Source organism: Micropterus salmoides, unplaced genomic scaffold (assembly GCF_014851395.1).
Source record: "Micropterus salmoides isolate LMB-PRFRI ecotype aquatic unplaced genomic scaffold, ASM1485139v1 Ms_hic_scaffold_11, whole genome shotgun sequence".
NCBI classification, from domain to species: Eukaryota; Metazoa; Chordata; class Actinopteri; order Centrarchiformes; family Centrarchidae; genus Micropterus; species Micropterus salmoides.
In genome coordinates, this window is record NW_024040152.1 from 6,067,253 (window position 1) to 6,087,442 (window position 20,190).

General features: G+C 40.8%; 1 protein-coding gene across 1 annotated transcript in view; it reads left to right on the forward strand.

The window, feature by feature from the left end:
- Positions 1-20,190, forward strand: part of agmo (alkylglycerol monooxygenase) — a 51,476-nt gene that overhangs the window by 18,980 nt on the left and 12,306 nt on the right. The window contains exons 5-12 of the mRNA XM_038710581.1: positions 3,795-3,890; positions 6,484-6,550; positions 6,842-6,907; positions 7,743-7,822; positions 8,210-8,344; positions 14,577-14,693; positions 17,462-17,544; positions 18,754-18,859. Of these exons, the coding sequence (XP_038566509.1) occupies positions 3,795-3,890; positions 6,484-6,550; positions 6,842-6,907; positions 7,743-7,822; positions 8,210-8,344; positions 14,577-14,693; positions 17,462-17,544; positions 18,754-18,859 (750 nt within the window). The remainder of the gene's footprint in view (positions 1-3,794; positions 3,891-6,483; positions 6,551-6,841; positions 6,908-7,742; positions 7,823-8,209; positions 8,345-14,576; positions 14,694-17,461; positions 17,545-18,753; positions 18,860-20,190) is intronic.

Consider the following 20,190-nt stretch of genomic DNA (forward strand, 5'->3'; position numbering starts at 1 on the left):
GCCTTATTTCCAAAATGGATGAAAATCATTATTTTCCTCAAAATACCCCATAATGACAACATGAAAAGTTTGTTTGAAAGTATTAACAGCATTTCCCATGATACTCAAAACTGAGCTAAGGGGCGTCCTGTTCCCCCTGATCATCCTTAAGATGTTTCTACAACTTGATTGAGTCCACCTGTGGTAAATGCAGTTGATTGGACATGATTTGGAAAGGCACATACCTGACTATATAAGGTCCCACAGTTAACAGTGCATCTCAGAGCCATGAAGTCCAAGGAATTGTCTGTAGACCTCCGAAACAGGATTGTACTGAGGCACAGATCTGGGGAAGGGTACAGAAAAAATTCTGCAGCATTGAAGGTCCCAATGAGCACAGTGGCCTCCATCATCTGTAAATGGAGGAAGTTTGGAACCACCAGATCTCTTCCAAGAGCCGGCTGCCCAGCCAATCAGTGATCAGGGAGTGTCGATTCCGTGCTGGGCGTTTTTTTTGCAGTCACCGAGATTTGAAAAATGTTCAACTTTGGGTGAAGCACCGTGCTTGTCACTGTCACTTTTTACCCAGCCGTCCAATCACAGTGCGGGAGGGGCGCACCACACGAGCCCGCAAAATGTTATGAACCCACATAATCCCAGAGCAAGTTTTACCTTCAAGTTTTACATTCAGTAAAATTAGGTAGCCTACTTGCAACACATCACTTCCACGGATATTATGTATCATAGCAACCAAAGCATTTCAGATGGGAAAAAAATGCTGTGCCACCAAAGCGCACCCTACTGCTCCTTGCTAAGCTTTATCAGAAGAGCAGCTGGCGTTTTCAGCTGGCAAAAAACGCTTTGGTGACGCAAGTCAGAGAGGTGACCAAGGACCTGATGGTCACTCTGACAGAGCTCCAGTGTGTGGAGTGAGGAGAACCTTCCAGAAGAACAACCATCTCTGCAGCACTCCACCAATCAGACCTGTATGGTAAGAGTGGACAGACGGAATACACTCCTCCGTAAAAGGCACATGACAGCCTGCCTGGAGTTTGCCAAAAGGCACCTGAAGGACTCTCAGACCACGAGAAACAAAATTCTCTGGTCTGATGAAACTAGCTGGCCTGAATGGCAAGCATCATGTCTGTAGGAAAACAGGCACCGCTCATTACCTGGCCAATAGCATCCATGCAGTGAAGCATGGTGGTGGCAGCATCACGCTGTGGGGATGTTTTTCAGTGGCAGGAACTGGGAAACTAGTCAGGATTGAGGGAAAGATGAAAGCAGCAAAGTACAGACACAGTCTTGATGAAAACCTGCTCCAGAGCGCTCTAGACCTCAGACTGGGACGAAGGTTTGTCTTCCGACAGGACAGTGACCCTAAGCACACAGCCAAGATGACAAAGGAGTGGCTACAAGACAACTCTGTGAAAGTCCTTGAGCGGCCCAGCCAGAGCCCAGACTTGAACCTGATGCAACATCTCTGGAGAGATCTGAAAATGGCTGTGCACCAACCATTTGTATTAGACCATAGCATTCTTAGGTGAGCAAAAGTAATGGAACAAATAATCTTGAAGTAAATAACATTTAATATTTGGTGGCATAACCCTTGCTTGCAATAACTGCGACCCATCGACATCACCAAACTGCTGCATTCTTCATTTGTGATGCTATTCCAGGCTTTTACCGCAGCTTCTGTCAGTTCTAGTTTGTTTCGGGGTGTTTCTCCCTTCAGTCTCCTCTTAAGGAGGTGAAATGCGTGCTCTGCTGGGTTATGGTCAGGTGATTGACTTGGCCAGTCTAAAATCTTCCACTTTGTTCCCCTGATGAAGTCCTTTGTTTTGTTGGCAGTGTGCTTTGGCTCATTGTCCTGCTGCATGATAAACTTCCTCCCCATTAGTTTCAATGCATTTATCTGTAAATTGGCAGACAAAATGTTTTTGTCCACTTCTGAATTCATTCTGCTGCTACCATCATCAGTTACATCATCAATAAATATTAATGACCCTGTTCCAGAAGCAGCCATGCAGGCCCAAGCCATGACATTACCTCCACCATGCTTCACAGATGAGCTTGTTAGCTTCGGATCATAAGCGGTTCCTTTTTTTCTCCACACTTTGGCCTTTCCATCACTTTGGTAGAGATTAATCTTGGTCTCATCAGTCCATAAGATTGTGTTCCAGAACTTTTGTGGCTCTTCTCTGTACTTCCTTGCGAATTTCAATCTCCCCTTCCAAATCTTGCTGCTGATGAGTGGTTTGCATCTTGTGGTGTGGCCTCTATATTTCTGCTCTCTGAGTCTTCTTCCAACAGTGGATTGTGATACTTTCACCCCTGCATTGTGGAGGTCGTTGGTGACGTCACTAACTGATTTTTTGGGGGTTTTCTTTACAGCTCTCGCGATATTTCTGTCATCAACTGCTGTTGTTTTCCTTGGCCGACCTGTTCGATATCTGTTGCTCAGGACACCAGTAGTTGCTTTCTTTTTCAGGACATTCCAAATTGTTGTGCTTGCCATGCCCAATGTTTGTCCAATGGCTCTGGTCGATTTTCATTCTTTTCTCAGCTCGATAATGGCTTGCTCCCCTCTCTCCTCAGAGCTGGCCAGCCCCACCCCCTCCCCTCCTCTCTCCATCACAGAGGGGGAAGTCAACTGACTGTTCAGGAGGCAGAAACCCCGCAAAGCACTGTGCTGATCAGCTGTCTCCGGTGTTCACAGACATTTTCAACACCTCACTGGAGACATGCTATTTGCCAGCCTGCTTCAAAGCCTCCACCATCATCCCTGTCCCCAAAAAACCAAGGACCACAGGACTAAGCAACTTCAGACCCGTCGCCCTGACCTCTGTGGTTATGAAGTCCTTTGAGCGCCTTGTGTTGTCCCACCTAAAATCCATCACAGACCCCCTGCAGTGATGCTGTAAACATGGCCCTTCACTAAATCCTCCTGCACCTGGACTCCGGGAACCTATGCCAGGATCCTGTTTGTGGATTTCAGCTCTGCTTTCAATACCTGAACGTGCCCGACTCCACCTGCAGGTGGATCACTGACTTCCTGACGGACAGGAAGCAGTACGTGAAGCTGGCAAAACAACGTCTCTGACTCCAGGACCATCAGCACCGGTTCCCCTCAAGGCTGCGTTCTTTCCTCCCTTCTCTTCTCCCTGGACACCAACAGCTGCACCTCTAGTCACCAGTCTGTCAAGCTCCTGAAGTTTGCGGATGACACCACCCTCATTGGACTCATCTCTGGTGGAGATGTCATTGAGTCAATAATAATCAGTAATACAACTGTCTCTGCACATGTAAACCTAAAATGCAACACCTGGGCAACAAGAAACATCTGTCAGTCACATGTTTTGCTCACTTGAAAAATGAGTGGGTTCAAACAAAGGGTGATATGTCCTGAGTTGTTTAATACCAGGAAATAAAAGCTGAAATTCTGAACTCTTGTCTCATACTCATCTTTTGATCTTAAACCCAAATGTCTTCGGTGAACAACAAAAACAAAGGAAATTGCCTTACCGTTCCAATACTTTTGGAGGGGACTGTATATGTGTCAAGCCTGTAGCATCATTCTCATAAAGACTGCCAAAGGTGCTTCAACAAAATGTTGAGCAACTGTAAATACTTATGTACATGTGCTTTTTTGATTTCAAACAAACTTCTTTCACGTTGTCATTATGGGGTATTGTTTGTAGAATTTTGAGGAAAATGATGAATCCGGAAAAAAATAATGAATGTGGAAAAAGTGAGGCGCTGTGAATACTTTCCGGATGCACTGTATGTACTCTATTAATTTCTGTCATCCTCAGATTTTCTACCTGCCCATGGCTCTGGTTGCACCCCCCACAATCTTTGCAGTTCACCTACAGTTAAACCTTCTCTACCAGTTCTGGATCCACACAGAGGTAAATATTTAAACACAGCTTAGGTATTCTGTAATACGTTAGGCTGTTGTTGTAGTGCTGTAGAAAACACTGAAACACTGTGTTGAGTTTATGTCTCAGTGCAGTCGCTTAGATGTGTTGATGTTGATGAGTGTCAGGTGTGGGCTATAAAAAGAGACAATGTTAAGTCCAATGATGTTTAACTTCACAGTACACTGTAACGTTTGACTGGTGTAGTTAAAATGTCCTGTTGTGAAACACTGACTTTTTACCTGCATATGGAGTGTCAGGAAAAGTTCAAGATAATGATTAACATGATTTTTGGTTTATAGCCCTGCGCATACTATAGAAAAAATGTATTTGTTGATTTGCAGAAAATAATTGAATTAATTTAATCATCAATATATTGTTTTGTTTTGTTTGTTTAGCAAAATAGTAACAGTTACAGCTACTTAAGTGTAATTGCAGCTGTTTAAGCCACCAGGCTGTTTTATGCAGATGAAGAACACGAATACTATTTACAGTATATTACAATGATTAAATATATAAATATGTTGTATAATCAGTCAACATGTAGCACATATAGCTGAGTATGAATTTACTCTTCCATTCACTGTTGCTGTGCACGGTTATGAAGGTAATCTGACTGGAAAAAGGCCTGTAAAGTTATCTTTCCCCCTGTGCCAATACTAATCCGTCTGCTAAGTCGAGCCTTTTTAGACTTGGTGTTGCAGTGGAACCTGTATTCAATAAAAAATAATGAGATTTTATGAAATATTCCAAACAGAAGCATGACCACTCTCTCTGCCTTTAAAGTGACTGGGAGTATCACTTTTACAATCCCCACAATCTTTAGAGGGAATGAATGGATTTGGAGTGCCTTCCATCTTTTAGTGCACTATTAGTGAAAACAGTCGTAATAGTCACAATATTCTGAAGGGATGTAATTTATGCCTCCTTTATAGGCTTTTTTTGATGTCTTGTAATTTATTGGCACGCTATTCACTGCACCACTCCATCTCAGAGCCGGAGTGAAGTGGTGGAGACCCTTTTCATTCAAGATGAAACTCTCACGCTCGGCTGCCAGACGCAGCCATTACATGGAAATAATGAATCACTGAGAAATTCTGTCCAGTCGTGCACATTTCTCCAGACTGAGAGGTCTGTCGTATTGATGCAAAACATCAAAATATCTGAGCGTTGCAGCCAAAAGAGAAACATGAACTGTGTGAAATATGCTGTGTGACCTCTGTAATATTTAATGACTCACTGGTGCATCTGTTTGATATCTAAGAAGAGAAAATGATTCATGTCTTATTCAACAAATGTAGTGAGGATGCATTTAACTGCATGGTTGTTTATGTCAGACTAGATGTGCATGTTTTCTGTATGTGCGTGTTAATGGATTTAACTTTTGTCAGCGAACAATTGAACTAACTTGAAAACAAACATGAATTTGAATATTTAGGAATGTGCAGTATCAAAGTGAGCTCAATTTTTAACCAAAGTAATATAATAAAAAAACATAAACCAAGTGTCCCATAATGCATCTTTCCAAAAATTATCAATGTGCTTTTGGTTTTAGGTCCAGTCACACAGTTGGTCTAACTTTTGTCCAGGACAAGATATGAATGACTTAGTTGATCAACAGGAAAGTAATCATTAACTATTTTCAGACTGTTGATTAATCATTTTTCAAGTCATTTTTTAAGCAAAAATACCCAAAATGTCATGGTTCCTACTGGTCTTATAGTACTCGAGACCGGTCTTCAGACCACTTTTTGAAGGTCTTGGTCTCGTCTCTTACTCGACCGCATTTGTACTCGGTCTTGTCTCGGTCTCGGGATTTTATTTCAAGACCAGTCAAGACCACAACTTTGGGAATAAATTGCTTTTGCATTGTCTGATTTATTTGTTAACATCCTAACTTTGACTGGATGGAAAACGTATTGCTTTGAATGCAACCAATAACCCTAATTAAAAATGTGTTACCATTAACGACTGTCCCCGCGATGGTAAGCATGGATAAGTTGAATAAAGATGCTTACGTTGATTTCAGCTCCTTAGTGTTTGTATGTGGGTGTTTTAATGGGAATGTGGATCTTTCAGATCAATATGAGAAGTACCTATGATCTCGTTTCACATTTTATTGTGTGTCATGTAATGTGGGGAACTGGTCTTGGTCTTGACTCGGTCTCGCCCTCCCTCGGTCTTGGTCTCGACTTGATCTCAGCCCCTAAATGTCTTGGTCTTGTCTCGGTCTTGATAAACTCTGGTCTTGGTCTTGACTTGATCTTGGTTTGGGTGGTCTTGACTGCAACACTAGTTCCTACCTTCCTGACATTTCACTGGGGTGTATTTGGTATATGCTTGCTATAATCGTCATTGTAGCATTATATGACTTTGTCTAGCCTACAGTGCTGTGTGTCTGTAGTTAGCCCACTCAGACAAGTTTTGCTGGGTTTAAATACTTATGGCCCACAGAATAATCATTAGATAAGTGCTTACTTCCATAGATTATGGCTGATGGAGATGATGTGCACACATCTTCATCATATACAGAAAAGACTAAATATTTAATGTCAATTTACTGTATTTTATTATTTTATTTCAGCTGATCAGAGACCTTGGACCTTTGGAGTGGATCTTTAACACCCCAAAACATCACAGAGTTCATCATGGTGAGATTTTTTAATAAAGAAGAGTGACAGTCTTCTTACATTAAACGTTTTTATAAACTTGCCATTCCCGAGATGGTACATCAACATGCCCAGGAAAAGTAATCTCAAACAAATGCTGAAATGCTGATAATTGGTCATGTCTAATTATGGTTATGGTTTAATTTTATGTGGTCAGGTTATTTTTGTGCAGGTCAGGACCCCAGGCCAGGGTCAGAAATATGGGTTTTTCTCTCTTTTTCATGAGAGTTTAAATAATTTCTGTGGTCATTTCACAAAATATTATCTCAACAGGTAGGAACCTTTACTGCATTGACAAGAATTATGGAGGAATTCTGATCATATGGGACAGATTATTTGGTAAGTAATCAGGTTTGCTTCTATTCCTGATGTGTCTTTTTAATACCTCCACTTAGTTGGTGCTATATAAAGTGTTCAGTGTGTAACATGTATGACTCTTAAACCTATTTTAGCAGTCTGTGATGTCAAACAGCTCCTAAATTTTACTGTCTCTTTATACGATAATCTTCTGTGTACCTTCAAAGTATTTAAAGATGTTATTAGTTGTGTTTTTGGTGTTTGTATCGGTATTGGTGTCTGTGATTGCTGCCCTGTCATTATTTTATATTGAATGGAAACCAAAAGTTGTGGTATGACGGATTACAGCAACAAAATGAAGGGAAAGAGTAAATTTAGGTCTGCCTGTTGCCTTCAACTCAGCAATTTTGCACCAAACATCAGTGAGAAGTAACTGATTAAATTTTGAGGTTTACATTACCACATTACCCAGAAATCCCTTAAGCCATTTTTTTCTCTTTGTGGCTGCGCACTGTTTTAAAAAGGTTGATCCCAGAAACTGTGATCCCAACTTTCTCAAAACTGTTCTGTAGCAGATTTTCCATTTTTACTCTGTGGAGTATTCTCTTGGGAGTATTTATCTCAACAAAAGTTGGGCAAATGTATGTGTCCTTATTAGCAAAAGAGTCAGATATTTCCCTCAACAATTGGTGGAAACAGAGCTAAAAATGAATAACTTTCGCAAGGTGGTAACAAACACGACTCTAGGGAAATGCTAATGTTACTCCCTGTCTGCTGGACGTGTAAACAATCAAATGTTGTGTCCAAAAAAGAATGCAAGTTTAAGGTATTTAGTTTAGCAAATAAAAACTGGTTAAGCTGTATTTGTCCTGCTCAGGTACCTTTGCTCCAGAGACAGAGAAAGTGGTCTATGGTCTGGTGTTCCCTATCAATACCTTTGAAATCCTCCATGTTCAGGTTAGTCCTGTCTTCCGTCAATAATTTGGCTGCTGTAAGTTGGCCATCAGTCGAGCAGCTCACCTCCATCTATTTGAGTATAAACACCTTCAGCTGATGAGGTGTGAGCTCATGTTTCCCTTGCTGGCTGAGTGGCCATTTTGTAACCATAACATTATTACTTTACTCTAAACAAACTGCCCAGCTGAGGTGAAGGAGGCCAATAAAATGAAATGCCAGGAAGTGGATGTTATGATTATTTTTGCTGCCCTCACTGTTGGCAGAGCACAGCGTGAGCAATGTCCCGCCCAATGAAAGCAGAAACATTTCTTAGTTAACGTTGATCAGTTAAATGTAGCGTTTGGTTGTATATTGATGTTTGATTTATGGGTTTTTTGTCTCTTTCAGTTGCACTACTATTTGTATTTGTGGAGAAGGTCCAACACCTACAACACTATCAGCCACAAATTGTCAACTTTCTTTAAAGGTCCAAGTTGGAAACCCGGAAAACCTCGACTAGGTGACCACGTGGACAATCCCAAGGTTGGTAAAAAAGAAAAAAAGTAAATTTTTTTCCTCAAAAATGCTCTCAGGCTTCATTACCCATCATTTTGACACTCGGAAAAACAAAGGCCTAAATGACTCAGAGCATTCCTTATTCAAGGATTCGCTTATTCTACAAGTTTTACAAGGAACTGCCACATCAAATAAAAGCTGCAAAGCCTTTGTAGAGGGAACACAATAAGGTCATTTTCACCGTCTTTAAACGCAGTCTGCGGGATTAAAACCGCATGCAGTTGAGGGTAAATGTGCATGTGTGTGTGTACAGAAAGAAATACAGGCTCCACTTGAATGCCCCAGTGGTTAGCTTTGAAATAACGCTGATGGTGTCACGTGTTTAGTTCCCTCATGCTTCACACTTAAAAAAAAAACTCCCCTTTGCCTTTACAATTAAATTGGCCCTTTAAACCCAGTGGGGCGATTCTAAACACGGACAGAGCTGGAGCTTAACTGAAATATCTTGAAAGGCTTTGTGTGGACGGCTGCTCATTGATATCTGCCGGTAAGGGAAATAAAGGAAAGAGAGGGGAGTGAGGAGGAGGCAGAGTTGAACGTGTTTCAGCTCTTTGAGAATAAGCAGAGCAGCTTGTTGGAATACCTACAGGTTTGGGGATGGGATGCGGGGGGAACCCACATGTGCTGGTTTGGTTCGCCGGGATCCTGGGAAACCCCCTGAATGAGACAGGCATCTATGATTGGCCAGTTTTTTTGTACTTCATTTCCAAAGAGGATGCAGTTTCAACAGAATGCCCTCAGGGCTAATTACTTATCGTTAAGAAGCACATGCAGACAAAAACAGGTCAAATGACTCAGGGAATTCTTACGAAAGGACTCATATATTCCTTCGTGTTTGGGGAGAAGCTGCTACACCCAATAAATCCTGGACGACTCTGTAGATGGAAACTAACAAACACATTTTCACCTCTTTTGAAATTCAGCCTGTAAGAGCCTGAAGTAAGAGAAGGCCTTTTTGCAATTAAGAAAATAAAAACTTAAGAGGTAGAAAGGATTTGATAAGGGATAAAGGCCATTTGAAAAGTTTAAAAGAAGTTCTTTTGCTTTATGAGCTTTTTGTTTTTTTGTTTTTTTTAAACCTGTCCTGCCCAGCAGCCTGGTATAGAGTATGATGAGCTGGATACCATATTGTGCCAGACAGATTTTACTTTAACAAGAGAGTATTAATATACTCCTTTGTCTGTTTTATTATTTATTTAATTATGTATTGATTTGTCACTGGGCCGGACAGGGGGCAGACATGGGGGGTGGGGGGGGGGGGGGGGCACAAACAGACAGCACAGAGAAAGGACAACACCTGTAAGAGAAGGGGGAAAGGGGGATGGAGGGTGGGGACAACAGGGAAAAGCTGTGGGAAACACCACTTGCAGAAAGCAACGAAACCTGCAATAGAACAGAGAGGGGGGCTTGGGGAGGAGAAAAACAACAACAAACAAACACAAACAAAAACAAACAAACAAACAATAAAAATAGACAACTAAGAGAAAAATTAAAACATGAAACAGTCACACACACTAAATAAGCAACACAGCACAGCCACGAGAGCTGGATAATAACAATTAATTTAAATAAGTAACTGAAAGAAAAGCATCAGGAATAATTCTACCAGGGACAACCTAAATTTGTTTGTGTCTGTGTGTGAGACTGTGTGTGTGTCTGTGTGCGTGTGGGTGAATGTGTGTGTGTGTGTGTGTGTGTGTGTGTGTGTGTGTACGTGTGTGTGCATAAGCCTGTTAAAGAATGTAGTTGTTAGTGAGAGTGGGACGCCATGACTGTGCCACACCAACCCCAGCAACAGGCAGGCAAGAACCCCAGTAGGCAATAGGGGTGGGAGAAAGAAAAAAAAACAAACAAAAATAAAGGCCATCGCGGTGCTTCTGGCCAGAAGCACCGCGATGCAAACTCGGAAGGCCCCGACCCAACCAACAGACGCCCAAAAAAATAATATTACATAAAAACGACCATCCAAATGCCAATTGACAACGCAATGCCGACGGAACGCAAGAGGCGTAACCCGTGGAAGAGCAGCGCTCTTTGCTTCACGGCCATTATTTTAATGTTCTTTGAACCAAAAAACAACTCCATCATAATAACATTGAATATAAATAAGTTATATATAAGTTATAGTTATGCATTTTAAGTGAAAACAAAAGATGAACAGAGACACTTTTTCATGTCACCACGCAAAGCAGATGAATGATTAATATTGATTAATATTGGCTGATGAATGTTCAGTATTACTTGTTTGTCCTTTACCCTCCACCGCATCAGTCCCTCTTTTTTAACCTTGTTTATCAACCACATCACATGTATGGGGCCTTATAAAGAAACTTTGCGATTGCTAGGCTATGTAGCGATATAGCCTACCAATTCGATGGCGAAAGCCAGCTAATCAATGAGGTCATGCATGTGAGACTCCTTGACAACAACTCATTAACATGCGCACTCTCCACCAACTCGACAGAGCAGTCTATTACAGGTGGTGTACATGTGGTTATTGACAGTGTTGCATGTGAATTACTTAATGTTGGATCGCTCAAGTCTTAATGTGTCAAAATGACAGACCATCATTTAAAAAAATTCAGTCAATGATGGAGAATATTCAGTTAATGCGACCCCTGGTAGTAGCATCAATGCAAACTTGACCAAACACAAGTACAGAGTCCCTATGTATTGTATGATAGAATAATTGTAACAACATCCAGTTTACAACAGGTGTTGTTATAAGCCGGACTTCAGCTCACTTGTTTAAGGATTTAATGGCCATAAAGAATCAATACACACAACACATTATACTTCATATGTATTTACACTGATTAAGGAGTCAGAGTACAAGCTTTTCTGCCATACTGTAAAAATTTTGAGCATGCTACAATAAACACGAACTCAGACCTGAATGAATTATATAGGCAAGCTGTCTGGTGTGAGAATCAGTCCAAAAAGTCACTTGCAAAAAAAAGATAGGGATTGGGGAATTAATTAATTGACAACATTTATTGTAATTGACAATACTGACAACAGGGAAGTAAGATGGCGCCTGTGTTTGGTGAGGCCGCTGCTCCCCTGCATCTCCGGCGATTTTCCTTGTTTTTATTCGTCATTTGTGTTGCCATACCAGCATTAACATCCTACGCCTACATCTCTGCTGCTTGGACTTACGATCAACAAACGCTGTTAAACATCAGAGTTTGTATGGAAAGTCTTCTTCATAACCGGGATAGCTACAAACATTCCTTTCCGCCTCCATTCACATGCCTGTCCCCCTCACCTGAGTTACCAGCTCCTGTTTACGAGCCGGGGCTCTGATCGCCCTAAGAAACGATCGAGGAAAAGGGGATGCAGAGCCGGCGTTCAGGTCCAGCTGCGGCGGCGCTTATCGACGAACACATCTGGGCCACACTGAATGGGCCCGATTTTTGCTGCCTATCTCACTCCACAACACGGGTGGTCACCCTCCACTGCTGCCACACCACCTGTTCTATTGGTCGAGAATCTTTCCTGTCCTGGCGTTATGCTGACGGGAACACATCATCGTTCATTTTGTCCAGTTAAAAGAACTTTGTCCATCTGGATGCTCTTATCATTGGGAAGCCCGACTGGCACGTCGTGGTGGAGGTCTGGCCACTTTGTATTGGGACAGATTCCTATGCAGAACAATTTGTTCTGAAAGTTTCCCCTCTTTTGAGTCACAGACAATTAAAATAGGTTCAAAGGATATGTTTTACTGTGTGGTAGTTTACCGTCCCCCTGGCCCCGCAGGTGCCTTCCTCACGGACTTCACCAACTTCTTATCTACTATAATTAAATTAGAGAAGGTTCTAATAGTTGGATGTTTTTATTTACATGTCGACAATGTCATATGTAACACAGCTGCGGATCTTTTATCCATCACTGATGCTTTTAACTTTATTCAACATGTCTCAGGGCCCACACATATTAAGGGCCACACCATGGACCTAGTTTTCTCACTTGGCCTCCAGATAGAAAATGTCTGTGTGGAGGACGTACATGTGAGTGACTATAGTTGTGTATTATTTCCTCTTAACTTCCCTTTGGACCTGTTGCCCGGAGACCCAGGGCCCAAAGACATAAATCATAAATAAGGATGTCACTGAGAAGTTCACTGCTTTGTTTGAACCCGTTATGTAGTTGGGATGCCAGGATGTGGAAGTTTTTCTCTTTTAACAACCAATGCACAGACATTTTAGATAAAGTGGCACCTGTCAAACCTACCAAGACTGTTCACAAAAAGTATTGCCCCTGGATGAACGAAGCCATACAATGAATGAAGAGAAACTGTCGCAAAGTGGAGCGTCTATGGAAAACATCAAAACTTGTGGTCCATAGTCTACACCTCAAGGACCAAATCGCTTCACTAAATGAGTTGCTGAAGAACACAAGAACCCAGTACTTGGTGATAAATAAGAAAACCCCCAAAATGTTGTTTGACACCATTAACGCTACTGACAGCAACGAGGTTCTGAATTTCTTTGTAAATAGGATTGCAGATGTCAGAGCAAATGTCTCCCAAACTCCTTCCAATCCTGCTCTCAGTGACCCACCCCCCTCTCATTCATTCTTTTAACACAGTGTCCCTGCATGACATCAAATGCCTGCTGGAAAAACCTTCCTCCTGTTCTATGGATGTCCTCCCTACTGTGCTCTTTATAAAAGCTTTTGATTCAGTTGGCCCTAGTATTGTGAACATGCTTAACATCTCACTACAAACTGGCATGGTCCCTATCTCCTTTAAGCATGCAATCATTGAACCAGTACTTAAAAAGTCTAACCTGGACCCATCAGACCCTTAGAACTATAGGCCCATTTCTAAACTCTCGTTCGTGTCAGAAATTCTTGAAAAAATAGTAGCAGTCCAACTGACTACCTTCCTGGAGAACCATGAATTATTTGACAAATTTCAATCTGGGTTCTGCAAAAACACTCTACCGAAGCCTCTTTACTTAAAATCTCCAGCAATATTAAGATGGCCGCTGATTCTGGAAAATGCACAGTCTTGGTCCTATTAGACCTTTCCTCAGCTTTCGATACTATCAATCACAATATCATGCTAAAAAGACTTCACGAGCTGGCAGGCATGTCTGGAACTGTCTTGAAATGGTTTTCATCTTATCTGTCTGGCAGTGTTCTTGCAAACAGGTTCATGTCGGATAAAGCAGTGTTGTCATATGGGGTACCCCAAGGGTCCATCCTGGGACCTATCTTATTTCTCCTGTACATTCTCCCTCTTGGACAAATGATCAGACAGTTCATATCTTACCACCTTTATGCAGATGATATTCAGCTGTACTGCTCATTTAAGGACACAGATCTCCATAAATTATCCGCTGTAGCAAACTGTTTGAGCAAGATCAAGCACTGGCTGAATGAGAACGCTTTGCAACTGAACACAGATAAGACAGAGACATTAATTATTGCACCTGATAGCATTACCGCTTTGATTAAGCAGTATTTGGGTGACCTGGACTCGTTTGTGAAACCGAGCCTTAGGAACCTAGGTGTTGTCTTTGATTCAGCAATGTACCTAGCGCATTACTCCAACCAACTAATTAAAAACTGCTTCTTCCAACTAAGGAACATATCCAAACTAAGATCGCTGGTGTCAAAGTTAGAATTAGAGATGATCATCCATGCCTTCATATCCAGCTGCTAGACTCTTACAAGCAGAAGAGCGCACATTACTCCAGTCCTATCATCCCTTCACTGGCTGCCAGGTCATTTTAGAATTAATTTTAAAATCTTATTCCTTACTTTTAGAGAGCGTTACAAGGTCTAACTCCCTCTTACATCTCTGACCTGTTACAGCAACATACTCCCCCCCCCATAACCTAAGGTCATTAGGCCAGAGGCTGTTAGTAGTTCCCCATACCCACTTTAAGACCAGAGGAGACCGGTCTTTCCAAGCTGCTGCACCCAGGTTGTGGAATGCACTCCCCAGTTCGTTACGCACCTTAAACTGTGTTGTTTCTTTTAAAAAGCAGCTGAAGACTCTGTTTTTCAAACAGCCGTTTAGCTAAACGTTAAGCTTGGTTTTAAAGTTGTCTGTCATATGTCATATGTGTTTCTGGTGGTTAGCTTTTTGTTGTTTTATTGTGAAGCACCTTGTCATTTTATCTATGAAAAGTGCTATATAAATAAATTTTACTTACTTACTTACTAATGTTTTATTTTCCATGTGCAGGTTACCGGAAAGGAAGTGCCTCACAATCCCAGCTGGTCCCTGCCTTTACAAGTTTATGTGGTCATACATTTCCTGCTGGTGCTGCAAACTTATCATGATTTGTTTGAAAACAAGATGGTATGTATTTATCACATTCGGAAAAGTAAATGTCAGCAGAGGCCAAGAACAGATTGTTTTTTTTTTTCTTTCAATCAGACTTTTCCGCTTTGTAGGACTGAAGCAGACCTTCTGGTCGCACACTGACTACTGTTGTGTTTAGGCTACTGTAATCCCTCATATAAAGTATGTGGACAAGGTGGTCCAAGACTCTTAATTTAAGGCTGCATGTTTGTCAGCATTATTTCACCCAATTATGCAGTTTGTTGTGGCTGATCCATGGTCGAGCAGAGTCCTCTATTTAGCCAGCAGGAAAAGACTAGCTCTGTCTAACATCATGACAGAATGACTGATCGGCATTCCCCTTTAGAACAACCTTTGTCTATTATTTTCCACTCGAAGAGCCAAAAGACCCCCTTCCTCCTCCTTGAGAAAAAAAAAGAAACAGGTCTCCTCAGCAGTTATCTTTGGAAGCCTATTTTCCCTAGGCATAGTTTTGGTTAGCCAAAAACTGCTGTCACGCCCAGCCCCTTCAAACTCCCAAATAAAATGGTCTGTCTTTTCGTGATCGCTACCTCCGTGGTGCTCCTTCAGTTGTGGGTCCCCCCCCAAAAAAATACACACACACACACACACACCTCCCCTCCTGGGTCGAGCGTTCCCCTCCCTCTTGCCGAATGAAACACCAGCTGGTGGTCCAACAGTGAACACAAACGCCTTAATTGTCGAGTCAACCATTTCCCTACCCAAATAGCCTTCAGGATGCAGCAATCAGGATTTGGAGGGAAAATAACAAAGTGAGCACTCTGGCCGAACAATAAATCATGTCACTCTTATGTATTTATACCCACATGTTCGCTAGGCGCTTATTTAGTTTGACAATTGATGATACACTGCCCGACAATTTATGGGCTTTGCGTTAATTCGAAGCCATGAAAACATGGTAATTTCAAACAAGTGAAGCCACTCTTCAATTACATCATCAGCCAACGTGTATGTTTTATTATAGGTTTTCTAAACAGTTACTTTTAGAGGCAGACCAAGTCATAAAATCACATTTCAGAACAACTCTCTGAGTTAGTGTTTTTTATGATTACTTGACTACCTGCTTTTTTTAAAAGCAGAACACAGCAACAAAAAAGATTTTGACACCTTATAGGAACTGCAATTATGTGAAATCCCACTTCAGAGGATTCACTTCATGTCCTGTACAGGCACAAAATTACCATATTTATATAGTATATTCATATATTGTATAAGAAAGGTTATTTTTTCCACGTTCTCATAATCATTTCTACCCATCATCAGCAGAAAATGGCACAGAGATGTGACTAGATAATCTGAAATATTCTTTTTCTGAAAATCAATCCCCATATATAGTTTAAATAAAGATTTACATTTATGTGTTGTCAAATTATCAGTAGTATAGTATGTGTGTTATCTTTGTAACTTAGTGTAGTAACATTTCACAACTTATGTTCTGGTGTATTTTCTCAGTGGTAACTGTCCAACAAGCCTTCATGAACTTCATCATAACGGCTGCAATAATGAGCTAAATAATGAGTTAATCTGCTTCGTCTCAGGGGACAACAGAATAACACAATTAGTTTGCTGTCACCAGATGTTAACTTTTGTTTCTGTCCTCCGCTTTTTTATTGCTGTAGTTTGACACTTGATCACATAAAACATTTCCCCTTCCATTTTTTAAAAACGTTAAATGCAAATGTGACTCCACCTGACAACACTGAGGGATTTGTGGAGGATTTTTTCTCAGGCGTAGCGTCTCGGCTGCGTGCCCCTGGGCTTATTAAACACAGATAAGTTCACATAACCTTTGATACCAAAGTAATTCTCCAGTCATTATACCTCTTAATAAAAACAACAATATCTGTAGCCTTTGAACTCTAATGCAATGATCATTCAACTTTAATATGCTTTGACAGTCTGGGGTTCCTTCACCAGAATTCCCTCCGTTTGATTCACGGAAAATATAATCCTATCATCCCTCTATAGTCCCATCTGAGGGCTCAGATAATGTAGTTCTTATGGGGAGCTTATGGATTACGACTCTTGGATAAACATAAATATATACTGTTTTATTACATCCTGTTGATGGTTAGATTTTATGTTTACTATATATGGCCTTCTGGGTCTGTACGGTATGTGAAATTTGGCTGTTTAAAGTCTCTGTATTGAGTGTCGGAGAAATATAAACCTTAGCTGACAGCCCGCTGCATCCTCAGGAGACACCGGGCTTCCAGCTGCTGCCCTCTCAGCCAAGGCCGTAGGTTAGAGAACAAGAATTAGACCATACATCATATTCTGTGTGTTTGTGCAAGTCAGTTTTATGTGTGCGTGTCCCAAATAGTTCAGAAAAGGTCAGTTAGAGTCTGCATGGGATTTCTGCTCCATTGTTGGTTATTTTGGCTCTTTCAGGGGCTATCGGGATTCAAACTGCAGTCTCTTCCACTGTGGTCAAGTTCCCTGTCAAGACCCATCTGGCATGATTAGAGCTTCTATGTAAACTAGGCATGTCAGTGTAAAGTAAGAGGCAGATTGCATTTGCAAGGATATTGTATGTGCCAGTACACTTATTCTGAAGGTCAGACATGTTTTGGTTGGCAATGCCAAGTAAACAGTCGAACAGCCATGTGGTTTATGACTGCTCTCCCAGTAAGGTCTCCTGTGATCGTAACTTAGCCAGCCATGATATTAATTTAAGGTTTAAGTTGTAATGTATTTTTTCCTGACCGCATTTCTCATGGTATGTAAACATGTCTCAATCCTAGATGCTGTCCCAGTTAACCATTCTGGGGATGACTGGCTACATTCTGCTCACTCTCACCTCCCTGGGATTCATTATGGATCAGAGGTACAGTACTGGTATTTATTCATATATTGATTTTACAAGAAGCGTTGGATATTTGATTAAACAGTGAGAAAATGTAGGTAGAGTTCACTAAGAAGATGCAGAGAAGGATCTGGTTATTTATGTCAGTGGTTCTTAAGCTTGGTGTTGAAACTCTACAAGGGGTTACAAGATTAATCTGAAGGGTTGGAAGACAAGAAAGGAGAGAGAAAAAACAACATACTTCTACTGCTAGTGCTGAAATGATTGGTCAATTAGTAAATCAACAACATATTTGGTAATCCATTAATTATTTAAGCAAAAATGTCGAGGCAGAGCTAGTACGGCTAGCACGCCAACAACAGTACTCCACCAGGTTTGAAAAGTTAAACTGGCTGAACATTTGAGATCATTGCAGATTTAAATCTGAGTAAACACAAAGCAAAAGACGACGGCAAATACTCCGGAACTGGTGGCCTGGCAATATTATGGAGTTAAGACATTTATTACTATTTTTCTTACATTTTATTTATTAAACAATTAATGGATTATGAAAATAATGTTAGTTACGGTACACACAAATATGTTTTGACCTTAATCTAAATTGCATTTTATTGTGAAATACAGGATAGTTGCACCTCCTCTTCTAGTTTAGTTAGTTAGTTACTTTGTACCTCTTTAGGCTTCTAAAGATTATTCAGATGAAACTATCTGGAAGAAAAATCACTCTTTGGTTGAACTGCTGACAACATCAATACATATACTAAAAAGGTCAGCACCATTCAGACAGTATTAAGATTCCTGCGGGGAGTTGGGTAATAAATTATTTGTACTATACTTAGTAACTTTGGTTACAGAAGATGGTTTTGTAATAATCCACAATTATTTACCAGATTGATTTTAAAATCCAATTATTTGTACACAGTTGCAAAATGGCTACTAATGAAGGGACTGGTGTCTGTGAGGTGATATTGTTAAAACCATGTGGTCTTCTTTGACCTCCTAATAGACCATGACTCTCCTCACTGACGTCAAGGGTAAAATCTATCTAAAACTCACTCAGCTCTGGAAACTGAAGCCTCTCCCATTAAGAACTCTGTAATTCTTGTAACATCATCACAGCAACATTTCTCCTCGAGCTGAAGGCCAGGCGGTCAGTAAGGTGAAGGGATCATGCTGACATGTCATCAAGCCTCAGTGTTGTGTTGTTGGTTGATGTGTCCTCATGTTCAGGCCAATGGCGGCTGTCTTGGAGATGCTACGCTGTGTCGTCATGGTCACAATGCAAAGGTACAGCTACATGAAACCCCTGCTGCCTTCACTAGCAGTGCCCACAGAGGTAAGATGAACTGTAGTGTGTTACAATGCAATTTAAAGTAACAGTGTCATGTCCTATTTTATTCCATTCATTTTTCTTACTTGTCAAAATCTAGGACATTGCCCACTCGACCAGCGACAGTTCGGTTGGCAATCGGAGGTTGTGTTATGCCAGTAGCAGCTAATGTAGCCTTGATTCACTAGCCTCGATCAGAGATGAGATCTAGGAAGAAGCTCTCTTCTTTCTAACCCCACACCCCAAATAGTTTTCGTTTTTTGTGACGATCATACAATAATATAATGCTATAATGCACTTACGTAACCTACTCAAAGATTCCAACTTCTTTTCGTGTCTGCAGTTGTTAAATTATGTTTGACAACTACCCCCTCACATTGATCAGGTAGATTGTTAAGGTCTTGATGAAGGTTGACGTTTTTGAACCACAAAATCTAGTCTATTCTCTATTTTTTCAAATTTCAAAATGTTGAGTGGTGCTTCTGTCTCAAGGAAACTATCTTTGACTGAGTATAAATACTACAGACTCTGGCCTACAGAGACCACACTTACTAGACAGCAGTCAGGAGTTTAATTTTGTAGTTTTGCCAACTCATGGAATTAATGTTAATAAGCTACAGCACAGTTGTTATTTCAGCTGGGGATATTGATAGCTTAAACAAAAGGCAAAGTTCCTGATGGATTAATAGAGTGCGTATATGAGCACAATGTGATGGCCGTTTTACTACAGGTGGCGCTACAACAACATGATTATTAAAATGGACATAACCTTTTGGTAATGAGTCTCACTTACTTAAATTTCTGCCTTCTACAAAGCCGTTAAATTCTGAAGATTTAGGATTTGGCAAAACAGTCTTACTTTAAGTAGCTGTTTTAGAGCTTTTGATCACATCACATGAACTTCTTGTTCTTTTGAGTTCATTCTTGATAGAAACAGCAGTTAACAAAACCGTCTCACTTCAGGGTACATTAAGTGGCTACACTGGAATTTTTGATCACATCACATACAGGATTTATTATAATTTTTCACTGATGACATTGTGGAAATTGTTTGTTCATTTGGGTTGATGCTGAGTTTGGCAGTATTTTCTCCCTGCCACCCTCCATTAAATTATTGTTGAGCATGAACCAATTTCTGTCCAAAATACAGTATGTGCAACTTCATATTTAACAGATCAAACACAAGAAACACAAGGTCAACACACAACAACACCTAATTAGCCTGCTAGCTGAATGTAGCTCATGTGTATTTTGGGCCAATAACTAAATGTACAACATACTCTGGGGACATATTTAAAAAAAAAACTCTTTCAGGTTTTGGTAAATGTGGAAACTTA